General features: G+C 37.3%; 1 protein-coding gene across 11 annotated transcripts in view; it reads left to right on the top strand.

Moving 5' to 3' along the window:
* The window catches only part of TP63 (tumor protein p63), a 273,318-nt gene that overhangs the window by 151,008 nt on the left and 100,910 nt on the right, over positions 1–21,400 (top strand). The window contains exon 1 of one of the 11 annotated variants that reach the window (XM_006060989.4): positions 11,765–11,989. The exons of the other annotated variants lie outside the window; for them this stretch is intronic. Coding sequence (XP_006061051.2) covers positions 11,780–11,989 — 210 coding nt within the window. The 5' untranslated portion in view covers positions 11,765–11,779. Of the gene's footprint in view, positions 1–11,764; positions 11,990–21,400 lie in introns of those variants that run through there. 11 annotated transcript variants of the gene reach the window in all.

Below are 21,400 nucleotides of genomic sequence, written 5' to 3'. Positions count from 1 at the left end.
CATCCTCTGTCGTCTCCTTCTCCTCCTGCTCCCAATCCCTCCCAGCATCAGGGTCTTTTCCAATGAGTCAACTCTTCGCATGAGGTGCCCAAGTACTGTAGTTTCAGCTTCAGCATCATTCCCTCCAAAGAAATCCCAGGGCTGATCTCCTTTAGGATGGTCAGGTTGGATCTCCTTGCAGTCCAAGGGACTCTCAAGAGTCTTCTCCAACACCACAGATTAAAAGCATCAATTCTTCAATGCTCAGGCTTCTTCACAGTCCAACTCTCACATCCATACATGACCACAGGAAAAACCATAGCCTTGACTGGACGGACCTTTTTTGGCAAAGTAATGTCTCTGCTTTTGAATATGCTATCTAGGTTGGTCATAACTTTCCTTCCAAGGAGTAAGCATCTTTTAATTTCATGGCTGCAGTCACCATTTGCAGTGATTTTGGGGCCCAAAAAGTAAAGTCCGACACTGTTTCCACTGTTTCTCCATCTATTTCCCATGAAGTGATGGGACCGGATGCCATGATCTTCGTTTTCTGAATGTTGAGCTTTAAGCCATAAAGTAGAACTTTAAAAAATGCATATATGTGTATACACACACACCATATTTATGTATACCACTTTCTCATACATAGGATCTAGATGTAGTGCAAGCATGAATAGTGCAGCAGAGAGGATGAGTGAAAACAGAGCTCCAAGGATGGCTCAATTCAATTCCCATGGTCCCTGATGCAGAGGTACTGTGCACCTCAGGTGTGTGTATGGGATGGGGTGAGATTCACAGATGGAATCATTGAAGTCTTCCCAAAGTAACAAGCCAATGACTTCATTTTGTGGCCTGGTACTGCACTGTGTTTAACCAGGGGAGACATTTCCTATAGCTAAAGATGAGTGCAGGTCAGTGAATTGAAACCAGAAAAAGACATTAGAACTCACTTTCTCTGAGAGTCTGAATTAAAAGAGACAAAATATGATTATTTTCCTGGGATTCATCCAGGACTCCAAAGTTAACACACCCCCTTTTTATTTTGCCTGGGATTTTTTTTTTTTTTCCCTGAAAAGGCTGGAGAGGATTTACATAAGAAAGAAAGCTGAGTTGCCTCAAAATACAGCCTCCAGGAAGAATGAGATATCCCCTGCCCAACCTATATTCCTGCTAAGGAAAGGAAAAAAATGAGGAACTAAAAGTGAAGCCTAAAATCTCCAGCTTGATAGTAAGACTGAAAGATTGGTTGAAATCAACTAGTCTATGAAATCAACTGCTTTCACCATCTCTTTAGAAAGGAAATAACACAAGCAAAAGATATAAGATATAAAATTGATGGCAAAGTTGTCTGTCTCCATCAGTAGTGAAATTCAGACTGTGGTTAAACAGAAAACATGAACACCAAGGAGACTAGAATCACAGTAGTATAGGATACAAATATATAATAAATCTATGTCTAATTAACAGATAGAAAAACTTCATGATGGATAGAAGAGTGCCCTGCTTCAAGTAATATAATCAATTTACTGGCAGAGCCAGAACTTAATCCAAAGTCTCTGACTCTTGGGACAATATCCTTTTATGCAGGATCCTAAAAGATATGATGGTTTGGTTTCCCTATGGTTTATCAGGTAGGGTAAATTACTTAAAAGCTGGTATCATATTGAAATATATTCCAGTATGAAAAAAAGGAATGGTGATGTATTATGCAATTAGCTTGAGTGAGTATTTGTTGATTATTCACCAGTTAATTAAAATAACAAACTCAAAATTGGAGTGGAGGTGTGGACCACAGGTTTGCTGCTGTTGATTCCAGCGTTCTTTCCATTCTTCCAAGTTGGCATTGACTGTATTGTCTTCACTTATTTCAGCAACAGCCATTTGGAGGGAATGGCAATAAGTAGAAAAGAAAGGAATGAAATATAATTTTAATCAGATTATCCCTTGAAATACTAGAAAATCTAGTGCTTAAAAAGCAAGAACTTTTAGCAGGTATTTAGTAGTATGTCCAGAACTACAGATATGAATAAGTAAAAGGATAAAAGAAAGGAAAGTAGAAAGCGTTAGTTGCTCAGTCCTGGCAGACGTCTTGAGACCCCATGGACTGTAGCTTACCAGGCTCATCTGTTCATAATTCTCCAGGCAAGACTACTGCAGTGGGTTGCCATTCCCTTCTCCAGAGGATCTTCCCAACCCAGGGATCAAACTGGTTTCCTGCAATGCAGGCAGATTCTTTACCATCTGAGCCACCAGGGAAGTCAAGTCCAAAAGGATAAAAGGGTACTGAAACCCATTTAGAACCTATGATAAGCTAATCACTGCTCTAGGGTTAGTTAGGAAGTTAAATGTTATAATATAGGATGGTATTTTGATTTTATAGATAAAGATTCAAAGAAAATAAGTAAACACAGCAGTATTCAAACACAAGTTGGTATGATTCAAATAGTTGCATTTTTCAAAGGAGACCAATTAATGGTTGGAGATTAGTTATGTTCATTTTAGTAAATAATGTATAATAATATTAGGAGGAAGTTAATTTTGTTTGTGCTTTTTTACCCTGAAATATTTTAAATATTTGTAGCTGCTTAGTTGTTGTGGCAGGTAAGCTCTTTTCTATGTTGATGATCTAAACAGAAATTGGTATAGTATCTGGAAATCAATTTAGTAGTATCTACTGGCCTTTAAAATATTTAAATATCTCTTAACCAAATAATGCAGAATAATAACTTCTAATAATATATTTTAATTAATAGCATAATAGGTGTTTGCTTTAAAATTATGTCTGTGTATGTGCTCTCAGTCATGTCCGACTCTGTGTAACCCCATGGACTGTAGCCTAGCCGGCTCCTCTCACCATGGAATTTTCCAGGCAAGAAGATTGGAATGGGTTGCTATTTCCTCCTCTAGGGGAACTTCCAGACCCAGGGATTGAACCCCCATCTCTTGTGCCTTCTGTATTGGCAGGCAGATTCTTTACTACTCTACCACCTGGGAAATAATGTTAATGAAAAATAGAAACAGATTAAATACCCCATTAATGGGAGATGGCTAAATTAATTCAATAAGACTATATGGCAATTAAAAAATATAGGGTTTAATTAAAATACCTGAGTTATGACCTGAGTATGTAATCATATTAACAGGTGAATTTTTAAAATAATTATATGCATATATTTATATAGACACACATATACAGTTTCAGGAGCTCCCCAGGTGGAACTAGTGGTTAAGAACCTGCCTGCCAATGCAAGAGACATAAGAGACGAGGGTTTGATGCCTAGGTTGGGAAGATCCCCTGGAGGAAGGCATGACAACACACTCCAGTATTCTTGACTGGAGCCTTCCATGGACAGAGGAGCCTGGCGGGCTAAAGTCCATAGGGTCACAAAGAATTGGACATGACTGAAGTGATTTAGCATGCACACACATACATTTTTAATAAAATATATCTTTAATATATACGATCAAATGTTTAGTTTGTAAAGCACACAGAGTTACATGGAAAAGAAAATACCAAAATTTTGGCAGTGGTTATCTCTAGGTTCTGGGATAAATGGCTAATAATTCATTTTTATGTAATAAAGTAATCAAAGTTTCTATTTCAATACATGTAATGCTAAAAAGCAAAGAAGCTTGAAAAATATATGACAAATATGTCAAAGGGCTAATATCTTTATTAATAAAGAAAGCATTACTACTTCAATGATAGAGATTAGAGGGGAAAGCAAAGGACATTAATAGATCATGTAGAGAAGAAATGCATAGGGCTAATAAACATATTGAAATACATTTAATTTTTCTCACAACCAGAAGGATTCATATTAAAATAAGAAAATATTTTTTTCATTTATAAATTTGGAAAAGATGACTCTAATACTGTGGTTCTTAACCACATACAAATAAAATTTGATTCAGCCCTTTGGAAAATAACTTGATTCTATACATATCACTTTCACTTTTCACTTTCATGCATTGGAGAAGGAAATGGAAACCCACTCCCGTGTTCTTGCCTGGAGAATCTCAGGGACGGGGGAGCCTGGTGGGCTCCTGTCTATGGGGTCACACAGAGTCGGACATGACTGAAGCAATGCAGCAGCAGCAGCAGCAGCAGCATACATATCAGGAGAAGGCAATGGCAACCCACTCCAGTACTCTTGCCTGGAAAATCCCAGGGGCAGAGGAGCCTGGTAGGCTGCAGTCCATGGGGTCGCTAAGAGTCGGACACGACTGAGGGACTCCACTTTCACTTTTCACTTTCATGCATTGGAGAAGGAAATGGCAACCCACTCCAGTGTTCTTGCCTGGAGAATCCCAGGGACAGGGGAGCCTGGTGGGCTGCCGTCTATGGGGTTGCACAGAGTCAGATACAACTGAAGGGACTTAGCAGCAGCAGCAGCAACATGGGAAAAAGCTTATAATATGAAGATAACTTATGCATATATATATATAGAGAGAGAGATAGAGAGAGAATGTAATCTAATTTTGTAGACAGAATATGTACATAAACATAGGAAAAAGACAAAGGAAACTTTTAACAGTAATCTCTATGAGTGTTATGCTTATGATAACATTTATTTTTTATTTTTGTTTTTCAGTTTTGGGCTCAAAATATCACACTATTTTTATAATCTAAAATTTTAAAATGCAAATTAAAGATTATTTGAAGATGATCTTATCATTTTGCACATGGTGGTTTAGTTGCTAAGTTGTGTCTGATTCTTGTGACCCCATGGACTGTACCTTGCCAGGCTCCTCTGTTCATGGGATTCTCCAGTCAAGAAAACTGGAGTGGGTTGCCATTTCCTTCTCTAGAGGATCTTCCCAACTCAGGAACCAAACCCTGGTCTCCTGAATTGCAGGCAGATTCTTTACCAACTGAGCTACAAGGGAAGCCATATTCTTTTGCCTATGGATACCTATTTCCTTGGACTGTTTTGAATCCCTTCAGATCTTGATTTCACCATTTAGTGAAAGTGAAAGTGAAGTTGCTCAGTCAGTGTCCGACTCTTTGCAACCCCATGGACTGTAGCCCACCCGGCTCCTCTGTCCATGGGATTCTCCAGGCAAGAATACTGGAGTGGGTTGCCATTTCCTTCTCCAGGGGATCTTCCCAACCCAGGGATCGAACCCAGGTCTCCCGCATTGCAGGCAGATGCTTTAACCTCTGAGCCACCATATATCAGTGTCTTCACGGCTTCCCTTATAAACCAGTCAGTAAAGAGTCTGCCTGCAATGCAGGAGACCCAGGTTCGATTCTTGGGTTGGGAGCATCCCCTGGAGAAGGAAATGGCAACCTACTCCAATATTCTTGCCAGGAGAATCCCATGGAGAGAGGAGCCTGGCAGGCTACAGCCCAGGGGTTACAAGAGTCAGACAGGACTTAGTGACTAAACCACCACCACCACTGTCTTCATCTTCATCTATAAGAGAAAAATAACAACAGTACAAACATCATAAGTTTTTATGAACATTAATTGAATTTTGATATATATAAAGCACTCTGAAAAATACCTGACCCACAAAATATACAAAGAGAGAGAAACTAAATGTTGTCTACCATTCTACCTTCTACTTGAAGGTTTACAAAAATAAAGAAATATATCTTTAAGATATAGGACAGACTTTATTTCCTCCTCTGTGCCTATAAGCCTTGCTTATCTTTCAGAGTCTCAGTAGTGACTCTAAAATGGAGGTGACCTTTTAGCTTGGTTTGGAATTTAGCTTTAGCCTTCAGAGAAAACTGATTTGGTAAATTGATTTAGTGCTTTCAGTAGCTTCTCCAAAGCTCATTCTTACCTGTCTGGAGCAGGAAAGGAAGGAAATCACTTAACTTGGGAAAGATTAGAGCCATGAAAGTTAGTGTGTCCTGCTGATCATCCTTTGACTTTATGGTGGCTGGTATTAAAATGATCTCATTGATTTTGTTCTGGAGCAGCTTGGAAAGTCCCAACATTTCTTAGCTTTCATTCATGCTCTATAAAATCCCAATATTTTTTGACTGTTGTAGGTTTATCATGCTGACAATTTTCCTTCTTGACAAATAATTATTGAAGTTTTGACGAACAGTCCTTGAGTTGAAAGCATCATTTTTCTCTCTCTCCTATTGTAATTAGGTGCTATGCATTGATTCCTATAGGAAAGGCATTCGTGTCATAATAAATACTTTGGGTAAATAATCCCTTTTCAACTTTCTAGTTTTTTTTCTAGAGTTAAATCATTCAATTGAACTTATATTCATCAAGCTTTTAGACACTAAATATGATATGATGAACTGAAATGTACTCTGACCTTAAAAGTTCATAGCTTCATAGAGGAGTTGACAAGTATAAAATTTTTTGCGTTGTAAACTATACATTCACATAAAATAAGAAAAGATTAAACTTCAACTAGGAAACTGGAGAACTCAGTTTCATTTAAGGAATTTGAAAGTGTTTTCATTTACAGGTAAATGGGACAAAGGCATTCCAAACTGAGGGACCAGGTTGAGCAGAGGGGCAAAATGTTCAGCTGGGGCCAGCATGTAGCAAGCAGAGTGTAATATAGGAATATGAAGCTGAGAGGGCAGCTTGAAATCAACCTGTGAAGAAGAATTTTGAGTGCCTATGAAAAGAGCTTATTCCATTGGCAATGATGCATCCTGAGGAATAACACAATCATAGTTGTTCTTTAGGAAAGATAAAAATGATGGTGAGGGCCCTTTGTAGGGAGGAGAGATTGTAGAGACATTGATAGATATGGTTAAATTTTTGGTTAAAGCATAGAGGGTTGATACATTGCTAGTCAAGCACATGTTCTTTCTTGGAATTTCAACTGCTAATATAAAAGCAAGTCACCAGTCTCTTTTTTTAATAATTGACTACCTAATCCTACCAGATACAATGAAGCCTCTTCTAACTTTTATATTTTCTCAATTCAATTAGGACGGAAAGTCTTCATGAGGGGAACCCACTAAAACTTTTATCTCTATTTTTATGACTGCATGAAACCTAAATATTTCTTTGTTTTCTCTACTTACCTCAAGCCATAGGGGGCAGACATAGATCTGAGAGACTAAATTGCTTCCACTTTTTACTTTTTAGAACTTTATAGAGGCCATGTTGTTCCCTACCCAACCTTACATAATGTGGATTAAGAAAGTCAACTAGTATTTTATGTGTTCAGTTCAGTTCAGTCGCTCAGTCGTGTCTGACTCTTGGCAACCCCATGAATTGCAGCACACCAGGCCTCCCTGTCCATCACCAACTCCCGGAGTTCACTCAAACTCATGTCCATAGAGTTGGTGATGCCCTCCAGCCATCTCATCCTCTGTCATCCCCTTCTCCTCCTGCCCCCAATCCCTCCCAGCATCAGAGTCTTTTTCCAATGAGTCAACTCTTTGCATGAGGTGGCCAAAGTACTGGAGTTTCAGCTTTAGTATTATTCCTTCCAAAGAACACCCAGGACTGATCTCCTTTAGGATGGACTGGTTGGATCTCCTTGCAGTCCAAGGGACTCGTAAGAGTCTTCTCCAACACCACAGTTCAAAAGCATCAATTCTTCGGTGCTCAGCTTTCTTGATAGTCCCAACTCTCACATCCATACATGACCACTGGAAAAACCATAGCCTTGACTAGACTGGACCTTTGTTGGCAAAGTAATGTCTCTGCTTTGGAATATGCTATCTAGGTTCGTCATAACTTTCCTTCCAAGGATTAAGCATCTTTTAATTTCGTGGCTGCAATCACCATCTGCAGTGATTTTGGAGCCCAAAAAGATAAGGTCTGACACTGTTTCCCCATCTATTTGCCATGAAGTGATGGGACCAGATACCATGCGACATGATCTTAGTTTTTGGAATGTTGAGCTTTAAGCCAACTTTCCACTCTCCTCTTTCACTTTCACCAAGCGGCTTTTTAGTTCCTCTTCACTTTCTGCCATTTTTATGTGTACCAAGCATTTATGTACTTGCTTAACTTTATCACTTAGAGGTGTAAATGGAGGCACTGACATTTGGTATGTTATAAAGATTGCATGTCAAATTAGAGACAACAATTATTCAATAAAATGATGCAATAAGTTGGGGGAGGAGTGAATCTTCACTTATTTCTCATAATACAAATTCAGTAAAAATTCTAGAGCATTAAATGATTTGAATATTAAAAATTAAAAGCCCCATAATAATATGAAACTATAATATGGCCAAAGGATTTTATAATGTTGGACTGGCAAAGACCTTTCAAACTCTCTTTGAAAAGTAACAAATCAAAAAAAAAAAAAAGAAAAGTAACAAATCATAACAGAAAAATGATAAATTTAGTTATGGAAAATAGAAATCTTCTACACCAAAGAACAAACCATAAATCCATATATGAGTTTGAAACACCAGAAACACATACACAACCACGCACATAGCAGAAAATTATTTGCTGCAATTATTATAAGGTTAATATTTTTACATATAAAGAGTTCTTACATGAGTATCTGTAAAGAAGGATATTCAACAAATATGTAACACACTTCTTTCAAGAAAGCGTATGTGTTAATCGTACATCTTGAATGACTTCTGCTTCCAGAGTACTAGATTTACAGCAGTGACATTTTCATTCAAGAGATAGTGCTGAGCCCTGAGTCTGAGGCCATGAATCTGTGAGGAATTCTAGGGAACTGCTGAGAATGAGAAATTATGACCTGTAAGTAAAGTTAAATAAAGTTGTTCTGACTCCTGAAGACTTAGGAAACCTACTTAAAATCTTTGAGTGTATTTATTTATCCACACAATGGTGATAATAATACTTACCTACATCACTAGGTTATTAGGAAAATTAATGCCCATTAGTAAACCTTTGAGGTCAAAGGTAAACTTTGCTGCATGGTGAATACAGAAAATGGTTGCTTCTCTGTAACCTTCTGCTTAAATAAATGCGTAATGTTTACATCAAGTAGTCACACTAATTCTGAAATCGAATGTTATCAGAGGTACTTTCATTCACTCTTTTATGGAAACGTGTGTGCTAAATTCAAATTTAAATGCATTGGTAGCTACCATGAAGTGTGTTAATTAGTCAGTCATGTCTGACTCTGCAACCCCATGGTCTATAACTCACCAGGCTCCTCAGTCCATGGAATTCTCCAGGCAAGAATACTAGAGTGGGTAGCCATGGCCTTCTCCAGGGGATATTCCTGACTCAGGGATCGAACACGCATCTTCTGCATTGCAGGCAGATTATTTACCATCTGAGCCACCAAGAAAGCCCAGGAGCTATTATACCCTAAAGAAAAAACCATGAATTTTCCCCTCAATACATTGTGACTTTTTCTTTATGTCATTTAAGCATCTTAGTATCTGTGCGACTCAACTGCTTCATTGTACAGTTTGAAGATGAGCAAACTGAGGTACAAATACCCCAGTAAATATGAGAAATGTGAATAATCCTTTAAATCACTTCCACAAATTCTGGACAAAGACTCTTATCTTTATAATGGTTTTTAGAAATCATTTAGTTCTGCCTCTCATTTCACAAATGAGGAACGTGAATCCAGAGTGGTTAAGTAACCTGCCCCCAGGGCACAGAGTTGGAAATGGTTCTTGTATCTCATACTTACTCCTTTAACCCCTAGTCCAGTGCTCCTTCCCCTCAAGTACCCAGAACAGACACGTAGCCTTAGCAGATTTATTGTATCTTTTATGTAAAATATACATATTTTAGATTTGGTAGATACCTTAGATAGAGATCATAGTCTCACCGGCATATGCTAAAGGCTAAGGTGGTAGAGAGAAGGAATTTGATCTTTTTCATCCATCAAATACTGCCGGGAAGCTTTTGACTTTGCGCAAGATGAAATTTGTTTACATTTGGTTGAATATCATCAGCATCTGATATTGTGAACCCTAGATTTAGGGGTTCAAATGCTTACACTACCTTATTCATGTAGAGAAGAATCCAATAATGATTTTCTGGGCAGTTGTGCTAATGCATTTACTCCAGATTAATTTCCAGACTTGCCTCATTCAGAACTTCCTACTAGGCTATAAAGATCTGGGATCAGGTCAAGAACTCTGTTTTTAAAAAGTACCCTGGATGATTCTCAGGATCATCCAAGTGTTTGAACCACTGGAATAGAGCACAGTTTTCAGAAAACAACTACCTGCTTTCTATTACTTACCTGGAAGTTGTCAGTGGGTGTACAATTTAAATACATAGTGTAAATAATGAATTGCATTTTGCAAATCATTTCTTTTTTTTTTTTTCTTTTGGTTTTTGTTTTTGTCTTGTAGTCCGTGCTTCTTTGGTTAATTACAGATAGTAAGAGATAACCTTCCCAGTATTTCAGTGAAGAAATCAACATTTTGTCTGATATAAATTTGTAGAATTAGTGTTGTCATATCCTTGCACAGTTGAAATAAAATGGTATTACTGAAAAATTTTTGTAAAAATGCAACATCTTACCAATAACTTAGGGACTTAAGATAAATATCACCTCATGATCATATTATCCTTTATGTGCATGCAATTTTATAGAGGCAAAAAGTGAAGTAAAGGGGAGGCAACTCCAAGGTCATGAATGCATTTGCACATTTTAAATGTTAAAGGGTATTTTAAAGGTTTATATGCTAATCTATTCTGGTTTCTAGTTTTCTTCTAATCTCCTTCTAAATTTTGGAAGTAATCTAAGTATTCACTTATAGATATCTTGTCCAGTTGTAACTTTTAGGCAGGACAGAGGTAATTTGGATTCCCGAGTGTGAGGTGAGAAGTGATGTTTAGATATAAGTCTAACTAAATTATACTCCACAGCAATGAGCATATGTTAGTGGATCCCACAGTAGCCATCAGGATGCATTTCATCTTCTCTGAATCCATAGCAAGCAAAACCTAATTCTACATGAATGTTGTGTATTTAAGTAAATATATTTTTAAGGCAAAATCTGACTTGTCTTTCAGACCTGAAGATTTATTCTAGTAAATAGTAGTTAATTATCTGTTTATAAAATTACTATCTTGGAGCATTAATAAAAACTAGGTATGGTAGAGAAAATAAATATTCAAATAGATAAGCTATTGTGCTGATTCTATATTTCAAGAAATAATGATAGAAAAAAAGCATTTTTTAAGGGCTTTTTAAAAAAATGGGCACTTTTCCCAGCTTTTCTATTTCCTGTACATAATATGGATGTTTGTTTGTTTTTACAAGTTAACGGGGCCAATGATTTAAATTGTTATTGAAACATGCTTTGAACAATCAAGTGGCTTATGTTGGCACAGATTCGTTTGAAACCACTGGTATTTCTCTAGGGAGAAGTGGGAAATCCTTTACCTATCAGGCAGTGGATTTTTAAATTTTTATATTAAGTATATATATGCATTGATTTGGGTAGTTTCCCCAAATTTCTAACTGTGTAATCATTTTTGAAAATCCACATCTAGGTTTTAAAACCCAAAACAAAAAACCAACTTCTGAAAGCTTTTCCTGAAGCTTTACTTTTTGTTGCAAAGTGTAAAATAACTTTCTGAAGTGCCTTCTTTAAGTCCTGGTGGTGGTACGATCTGTGGTTTGTTTGGGGAGATTTTGTTTTCAGGAAAGAGTGTGTTTTCTTATGAAAGAGACAAGGGAAAGTTTTACCTGTCTCTCTCCTGTGTTCTTTTTCTCTCTCTCTCTCTTTCTTTCCTTTTCTTTTAAAGATTGGTGATAAGGAATTCTAACTACTTAATGAGATGGGAGAGGCCTCACTCCATTGGAGTGGAGGAGTCCAGGTGGAAGTTGATGGATTGGACAGGTAAAGAGAAGAGTCCCGCCCCCTCATGCCTATAGTTGGGTATATATGAGGGAACCTAAAATTATGTACAGAGAGAGAAAGAGACAGAAGGACTTGAGTTCTGTTATCTTCCTAGTAGATTTCTACTGTAAGGGTCTCAGAGGGGGTGGGGGGGTTGGCAAAATCCTGGAGCCAGAAGAGAGGACAGCGGCATTGATCAATCTTACAGCTAACATGTTGTACCTGGAAAACAATGCCCAGACTCAATTTAGTGAGGTAAGGCTTTTAGATTTTAGCACTCCATTTAGAGATGCTATTTTAATTTCTCTTTTTAAAATAAAAGCTTACATATTTGTGGTTCTTGGTCACCCAATGTAATGTTTTTGCAAACTGTGTATAGGAATCTCTTTTTCTTGGTTAATGTTTTCTGTGGTGACTGTAAGAGTGTTTTTAAAGTAAAAGATGAAACAGTAGGAGAAAAGGGAGAAGAAAAATTTCTGGGGAGATGTTATGTATTTGAAGAAGCTCAATATTCAGGAGTTTAGAAAATCACTCTGTATGAGAACAATCTGAGAGAGCAGATCATATTCTGCCAAACTCACTGAAATGACTCCTCTGTTGGGATTTCACTTACCAGTAAGACAAATTTGTTGATTGTGTCTCAACTTAGTTAAGTTCTCAGTTTTGTCTCCAGACTTCATCCTAAAAGCAAATTAAGTGTTTTTTTTTTTTAAGTAATCAGATGAGATTTTTTTTTTTAAGCCATCTCCGTTTTGAAGTATGTCAATCCAGAGATCCACCTAAATCCTGAAGGGACTTCACTCAGGTCCCTATTGTCTGGTGATTTGACTTCAACTTTCACTGTATAATGAGTTATTATGGAGTGATGCATTATTAAATATTTATGTATGCATACATGTAAATGTATATTATAGCACATAGGATTTTATTTAAGGAATTAATGTTTGCCGCCCTGATCTGTCTTCAACACATTTGTTTCAGGGATTTAAATCTCTGAATAAAAAAAATCCTGAAGAGACTCTAAGGCTTTGAGGAAGTTTCCTAAGGTTGAGGGAGGTCTAACAACAATATTAGTTTACATTCCTCAGAATAGGGCAGCTGTGTTGACACTAATCAGACTGGGGAGGGGGGAGTGCAGTGTGAAGAGAGTGAGTTCAGTGTTTCGGATGAAAATGCTTGCAGGTGAATGCTTAGAAAAGTAGACTGGAGTATTCAAATAGAGCTCCTTAAAAATCAGAACAAAATGCACAGTACTCTGGGCAGAAGGCACAAGGGAAGCCTCCACACTGGGCGACAAAGCCAGGCCAGTGCTCTCATATTGACCATGCTATTGTCTAGACACCTGAACTGTGTAAATATAGCAGGGGAAATATCGAGTTATCTAAAGAAGGAAAAGGAAGTGCCTATTTTCCTTTAAAACATTCAAGTAGGCTTTCTTGTCCTCGGTGGAGAAACTTGAGTTTCTTGTTTTGCTTTAATATTGAAAGTCAGCTTAAAATGTTACTAAGCAATTACCAAAAAATGGAAGTATCATTTATGATTATCTTGTTTCTATTTGATCCAATGTTGTCCTGTTTTGATCATGAAAAAAAAGGAAAAGATCTGTCAGTCATATCATATCTGACTTTGTGTTCGTGAAAAATTTGGCGCGCATTTATAATCAGGTTAGGATTCCTGTGTGTAAATAAAAAGGTTAGAAACAAAAGTTGACTTTGAAGTATCTCTAAGAAAAGTATAAAGTTGATGTAAAGTGGAAAGAACTGATTATTTCTCATAAAAGAAAAAAGAAACTGCATAAATACTGTGATGAGAAGCTGTTTGTACGAATGACTGCCTTTTATGGAGGTAAAGGAGTCATGCTGTATGTGAGAGTATGGCGTCCTCACGGTGAAAGAAAATACCTTTACACGAGTCTGCATTTTTCAAAACTTTAGGGGATGTGTGGTCAGATGCTGAAGAGGCAGCAACTATCTGTTTTCTTTTGAAATGCTAACATACACAGAAGTTACCGATGAAAAAAATATGGCGGCATTTCTCTACTGTCCTGCGTCTTTTCCTGTATTTTGTCATGATTTTTATATCCTTCCGCTAGTGTGTATAATATGTTATCTCCATGGCTTCATTTCCGTTCTATTGCTTAAGAACAGCTTTCTTTTCTGCATAGGGTTGAATAACTAGCCCTTTGTAGAAATGCAGTTCTACAAGGAGGTATACGAAATGCCTGGGACCACATGGCCCTGAGAATGTAGAAATTTCATTCCAAATTTATAACACTCATGAATAACCGTCAATACAAAATCAGCCATTTATGATTATCATATAAGAATTGTTTTTAAATTGTTAGATTAAGACTACAAAGGCATGCCACGTCCCGTGTGAGTGAAAATTATTTGAAAATCGCAACCCTTTCTCTGACTTCAAATAATGTTTTCATTTAACTTGCCAGCAACTTCCTTGGATTGGTAACTCAAAAACAATATAAGCAAGCTGTTCCTCCTCTTTCCCCTAACTTTACAGTTCTTTGCCCTCAAGCAGAGAGGAATTTGGGGAAGCTGTTATTGAACAGGAAAGGGTCCGGAAGGGAGGGGAAAGCAAGTTGGATATAACAGGCTTGGCTTAAGGTTCCACCCTTGGGTTACAATGAAGAGGCCTCGAGCAAGTACCTTTCCAGTGCGCCAGGGTGGAATGACACAGCCTCCAGAACTGGTCTAAAGCTTGGAGAGAGAGGCGCCAAAGAAAGGAAATTCATCACAGATTAAGTTGGAGTTCCATTTTCTTACCAAAAAACCTGGGTCCAGGGTGTGTATGTGTGTGAGAGACAGAGAGACACAGAGAGAGACTTTGAAAACTTTAAAACTCCTCCTTAGAAGGACGGTATTTTATTTAAAAATCCCTATCTGGGCTTGTGTATGAAGATGAAAAAGGACTGGTGAATGGGTTACAACATTCAAGACTTCAAGGCTCATATATTGAATCACCTCATTTTACAAATTGAGGTTAATGACTTCTCTTTCTGAGGGAGCTATAGCTGTAAAAATGAGTCCCTTTTACTTAACCTTTTTCTCTTTGATACCAAAAAGGAGAGAGTATACTCTAAAAAGGGCTATTCTGAGTCATGGCAACTGCTCCAAAAAGTTTCCAGAAAGAACTGGTATGCAAATCTAGTTGAGAGTAGGAAGAAAAGTGCTGAAGCAGCAGTATGAGCCTTCAATGACCTGAATAAGTTCAGGTCATTGCCAATTAATGGACCTCTGGGTGCATATCGGCAAGGAAAATAGTCTTTCCTGTCCCAATACCATTTCCAAAGACTGAATCAGATTTTTCCCTGTGGGAGTGGTTTTTATCTTTGAAGTGAATACATGAATTCTTTTAAAATTTCCAATGTTGTACCTCTGCGATTTTTAGCACCATAGGTAAAATCACAGCGGTAAGAAACAGAAGCTGCAGACTTAATTCAGGTGTCAGGCTGGTTGCCGTTCCTCACTCCATGCTGTGGTCTTAGATTGCACTACTTGTTTTACAATTGGTTGCCCTCAAGCCCAGAAGGGACTGGGAGAAAGAGATCACAGATCGTAGATCATATTTTCCTTCACTGCTATTGGAAAAATGAGTGGTGATAATAAATCACTTATCCTTTACCTTGATAAGGTAAAAGCATGTTTGGTTTGTTTTGTTTTCTAGAAGAGCAATGATCCTCAACTGAGGGTGTGGAGAGACAGTAGAAAATATCAATGAATGGATGTTTAACTAAAACAATCAAAAAAATATTGGTTGCTCTTTCATCATACAATATATATTTTCTGAATACAAAGTTTGCTGAAATTTTTTTAGGCAATAAGCACATACAGAATTTAGATTCTATATTCTTCATGTTAAGGGAGTATGTATTTGAGGTCATGAGACTTTATGTTTATCAAGGAAAGATACAGGTCAGACAGTTGAGAATTCTGTTACCACAAATGTACCCAACCTTTCTTTGAGCAGCACATAATTGTGTTGGTAAGGATCTGTGCTGGTGAGTTAGAGGCGGATGGGTAAAAATGTTCCCTTTAGAGTAATAGTGAGAAATTAAACTTTTCGCATATTGAGTTTTAAACATTACTACTTTAAACATTACTTGTTTTATATTAGTAAGTAAGGAAGAGTGAACACAGGCACCCAAAAGACACATCAGTGAAAAATAACCTGGTTGTTTCCATAAAAGTCTTACTGTTTTGAAAATGGAAGTTTTTCCAAATCTCAATGAACTCAGAATTGTCTTTTGAATATATGATGAGCAAAAAATCAGATGGCTGGTACAGTCTTATTGTCCAGGGCCAATTTAGGGAAGGAGTTGCCTGTGAAGGACATCCAGTAGGGTAGCAGATTTTGGTTCTGGAAGAGAATGGATTGAAAGGTCAAGGTGAAACAGTTGATCTAAGAGTTAAGCTATAATTCTTATTCCAGATCTTCTCTTCAGGACACAGTTTGGAGGCACAAGAAAATAGGGACCTGTGGCTTATTGAGCTGTTATCTCTATCAACATTTTATAATTTTCACTTACACTTTTTAATAAAGTTGAAATGTGTCAATATTCATGAGGAGTGGTATTGAGGAGGAGAAACTGAAGTTATCAAAGGGACTACTGACTTACTCTGTGTAAATAAATATTTACTGAGCATCAGTTACATATAAGATGGTACATAGGATGTAAAAATGAATATGAAACAGTTCCTACACCAATAAGTAACAGTTTATAGGGAGAATGAAAATATACAGTTATAACTAGTATAGGAGAGACCTTGAGTGTCATATGCGAAGTGTGAGCAAGATAATATAAAGTATCAAAGAGAAAGAGAGTACCCTGAAGCAAGAGGACCTTGCAAGTCTATGTATATGTGTGTGTGATGCGGATTCACTTGGAAGGATGAGTAGAGAACTTTCTAAAGTTTTAGAAATAAAAGAGGGAAGGATGATTTCAGGTGTAGAAACAAGCATCAGTAGAGACACAGAAGCAGGTGCATACTGGGGTCCTCAGTGGAACTGAAAGTATGAAATAATTAGAAAATAAAGATAGAAATATAAGATAGAGTGGCTCATGGAGTGTCCTAACACATTTAATATAGTGGCTATGATAAGCTGTGGAAGAATTTTAAACAGAGGAATGGTGTAATTAGGGCTGTATTAGAGTGCTCTTGGGGGGATATAGGGCTTTGTTGAGGCTGCCTAGAAGTATAAAAATGCATTTCTCTGAATTGCACATCAGGTGCTTGATTTTCAAGGATATCCACTGCCTCTCTGGAACCTTTGGAAGAGTAGAAATGGATTGTTTCTAAAGTCTCATGCAACTTGTGTTTCTCTACACATAGCTTTCTTTCATAGCTATGGTTCCTGCCATAGATAAGTTGGGAACTAGTGGTCGTGGTATGTCCCTATTTACTCCTGCTATTAAAATGTACTTATCAATAGCACACCTTTTACTTTCCAAAAGTGTTCCTCTTGGAGGATAAAGTATATGGTCATCCTATAAATAAAGACCCACTGTTTGTTTTGTTGGGTTTCCCTTGTGTCTCAGCTGGTAAAGAATCCACCTCCAATGCAGAAGACCTGGGTTTGATTCCTGGGTTGGGAAGACCCCCTGGAGAAGGGAAAGGCTATCCACTCCAATATTCTGGCCTAGAGAATTCCATGGATTGTATACTCCATGGGGTCACAAAGAGTCGGACATCACTGAGCGACTTTCACACACACACCATTTATTATTCCCCCCCCTACCCCCTGCCCCCAAATAAAAAAAAAAAGTGGTATATATTTGTCTATAAACTAAATACAGTAGCTTTGATATCCCAGCCACAGATCAATTAAATTGTTTCCCTTAGGAAAAGAAGCATTTTCTTACAACCCAACTTACTGAGAACTAGTTAAGTATAGTCCTGGTGCTTGTGCTAGGGCACCAAAAGGAGAGCAGTTATAGCCCCTGGCTTATGAGAAGTCACAATCCTAGTTTGTACATAAAGTATTCATTCATAAGTGACTCTGGTTTAAAACAGAAATGTTGTAAGAGACACCAAGGTTTCTCAAAGACAGTGAAGTGGGTCAATCTGTTCTTGACAAGGGTAATATTTCACATAGTTTGAGAACTAGGATTTAGCCACAGGGGGAAGAGGGAAGGTCATTCTAGGTAGAAGGTAGAAGATTAATAAAAGTACAAAGAACAACTGCATAGGACCAAATGAAAGAGCATGCTATATTGACTTGAATAGAGAATGTTGATTTAAACTGACCTGTGTTTAATCTGTATGTCAAAATGGAACACTTGTATAAGAAATAGCAAAAAAAAAAAAAAAAAAAAAAAAAAAAGGATGACAAGGGCTTTTATCTCACTAAGAGCTAGAACCCATGCATATTCGGAAAGCATGGGCCATGTTCAGAATTTGAGATCCAAACTTTGTCTACATGCTCTAGGAGTGACAGGTATCATCCTGCAAGGAGGAAGAAAAATTAGTCCAAATGATTGCTTGATTTGGGTGAAGTTGTTTCCTGTTCCCATTCCTTAGACCTCTGTAGAGATAGATAAGGTTTCTAACCCTTATAGGGAGTTGGTAATTGCATTCTTAAATTAATCAAAACTAGGAACAAACTCTAGACTGATTTTCTATGTTAATTAGGGTCAACTTTATTTATTAAGTAGTCATTTTAGAATGAGAAAAATCTCCTCTCTGGTCATTGCTCTAAAAGCAAATAGAGATCATGGAGCTAAATGTGACACAATATCCCAAGTATGACTTTTGTTCAAGGTGAGAATCCCAGTTGGGAAATAATAGAGCAGAAGCAAATATGAATATATCTTTTAAGAAACAAACAACACCCTAATTTAATCAAAAACAATTACAATAATAAAATCAAGCTCTTGGTATTACAAACTTAAAAAATTTGAAATAAAATTTTCAAATTTCACTTTGGACAAGGATATACATTTTTACTTAAGATCTGAACAGAAATATTGGGGCAAATGTCTTTCTTTCTGTTCATATCATCTCCTTCCACAATCTCCTGCATCATTTCCATCTCACTCAAGATGAAAACCTAGGCAATTACAGAGATGATGGTGGGGTAGGCAAGGGCAGGTACTTGGGGAGGAAACTCAGTGACTTGATTAAAGGGCAAAGAGAGTCGCTAAGAGGGTGACTGAGGCTCTATGATAAATGGGGGGATGGCCAAGCTTGTATCTCATTCCTTCCTTGTCCTTACAGACCTAATCCTCTACTGATGTAAAGTGAATTTTGAAAATATTTGATGTTGAAATGTGGTTTGTTCTGCCTTTACCTCTGCAAACATTAGGGGAAACGGTGAAGTTCCACATACGACCATGTTGCTATACAACCTCCTTTGCAGAAAACAGTAGTTATCTGAAGTGTCCATAAAAATCTTTTCAGAAACAGTACTTTAAATTTCCCCATATTTGATTTTTTTTTAATTTGGTCTGATATGTAGCACCCCTATCCTATACTCAAAGCATTCCTTTCCATTTTCTGCCTCACCCCAAAAACCTAGTTCTTAATTCCAAATTTATTTCACATTTGAAATAATGACTAACTTTATTCAGTTTCAGTCTCTTTTCAAAGACAAAGGAAAACTGAGCTGTTCTGTAAATTTTGAGATACCTTTCCCAGATAATATTTACCTGTCAATTTAAAATTCAGTTACTGGTGTTCGGATAAAGCACATGGTGCTTCTAGGTAATGGAATAACTGGCAACAATAAAACATTTTTGGAATGTCAGTAGATATGTGTAAAGTGTAAACTGATATCTTATGCAAAAATGGTGATATGAATTGCATCTTGTCCATGTTTCTTATATGGGACCAAAAAAAAAAAAAAAATTTTTTTTTTTCTTATAAAAGCTGAAAGAGGGAATTTTGAGTCAAGCTGTGCTCTTTTGCCAGAGGCGGAAATTTATGAAACACTCTCGTCAGCATTTCTGGAAACACTACAAAAGAAATAGTTCTACTTTCTTATTGCTGCTAAAGCCACTAATAGGTGCAGTTTAGTATAATACCCCTATGAGCATTACCACCCCCAAAGCAAGCTTGCCTTGGAAAGAACTCTGTACAGGCATTTTCTTTTTCCTTTTAAGCTTGCGCAAAACACCCAAAGGGGCCATTTCCAATCCAGGCAGTGATCTTTCTCAAGTTCATTCTTTCTCAGATCACAGAGACAATGGGGAATATGCCTTGTTTACTCAAATCAGTCTGGATTAGTGTCACTTTATTGATGGAGTTAGAATTAAAAGGAAAACCATTACCCTCTCAAAGGGCAACATCAGATGTTTTGGGAATGGGTTGATTACTTTTAAATAGACCATGTGAGACTCTGTCACCAGGCTAAAGTTGAGGACTCCACAAGATCTACACAGAGAGAAATGGTCACATTGGATAAAGTACAAAGCCTGTAATAAGCCTTAGGCTTGGGAAATTATTTCAGTGGATAATCCCAAAGCGCTTGGAAGCCTGAAAATCAGAATAGTGGAATTCAGAGAAGTTACTTTTGCTGCCTTCTTTCTATATTCCAACTCCACCTTCCATATATTTATCTTCAGGTCAGATCCTTTCCAGGTTTTAAAACCTTGCTGGGGGTACTGCTTCATCCTTAAAAATGTCTCAGGTTTCATTGGCTGCCCTCCCAGAATCACCTAGACTTCCTCTGAACTCTTTGTGCTTCTCTGTTCCACCCTGATTGCTTCCCCAAGTCTATAGACTGGAAACTCTTAGAGGGTAAAGGGTGTGTGGTATTTATCCCTACATCCTCCCTGGGGTCACCAAATAATGTTTCTGAATGCATTGGAGGCATGTATCTGTTGCCACTGCTCGGAGGGTTCTCTTCAGATAAAAATATGGAGTATTATAAACTTACAGAAATGGCTGTTTATAACTGTGCAGAGAGCAAGGCAACTAACTGCACACATTGTACAAGCCTGGACTCCACCTGAAGGTTCTGAATCATATGGCTTTCTCTAACATCTTACAAGTCTTTTTTTTTTTTTTTTTTAATGAGTCCAGCTATTTATTTCCTTATACTTCAAGTGGCAAAGTTTTTGAAAGAAAGAGAAGTTTCCTTAGTAAGGAATGGCTTGCTCTCTAACAGAAGTAAACAATGTAAGGTGTACTGCTTTCACTTAATTGATTACCCTGGAGGACAGAGAATGTGTTTGATTTTTCTACAAAACAGAACATATTAGATCTTTATCTTGCTTTGCAGTCACTTTGTAAATGTGTTTACTTGCTTCCACACTGTTCTCTTCATTCATTTTGTCCCCTGATGTCTCTCGATCATCACCAAGGATGTAGGTGGTTTGCTCTGGATGAATAAACTTGATGATTTGCAAACACTTTCACTACAAAAGAAATAGTTCTACTTTCTTATTGCTGCTAAAATAATTTTCACATTTTGTTTTCTATGGTGTCATTACTAAAGGATGCTTGAGAAAACTTTAAGTCATTTTGTTCTTGAATGTGGTGCCTCAGTTTTTTTTTTTGTTGTTGTTGTTGTTCAAATAAGACATTAATGAACTGTTGTAATTATTAAACTGATTGATTGATTGTTACTTTCATAGGGGAGTAAATAGAATGAAATGAATAGATTCGTGTCTTTTCAAAGTAAGGCATGACTTTGGCATAGCTGGAAACC

The sequence above is a fragment of the Bubalus bubalis genome, chromosome 1, assembly GCF_019923935.1.
Source record: "Bubalus bubalis isolate 160015118507 breed Murrah chromosome 1, NDDB_SH_1, whole genome shotgun sequence".
Taxonomy (NCBI): Eukaryota; Metazoa; Chordata; class Mammalia; order Artiodactyla; family Bovidae; genus Bubalus; species Bubalus bubalis.
Note: the sequence above shows the minus strand (reverse complement) of the source record. Positions and strands in the feature narration are given on the sequence as shown.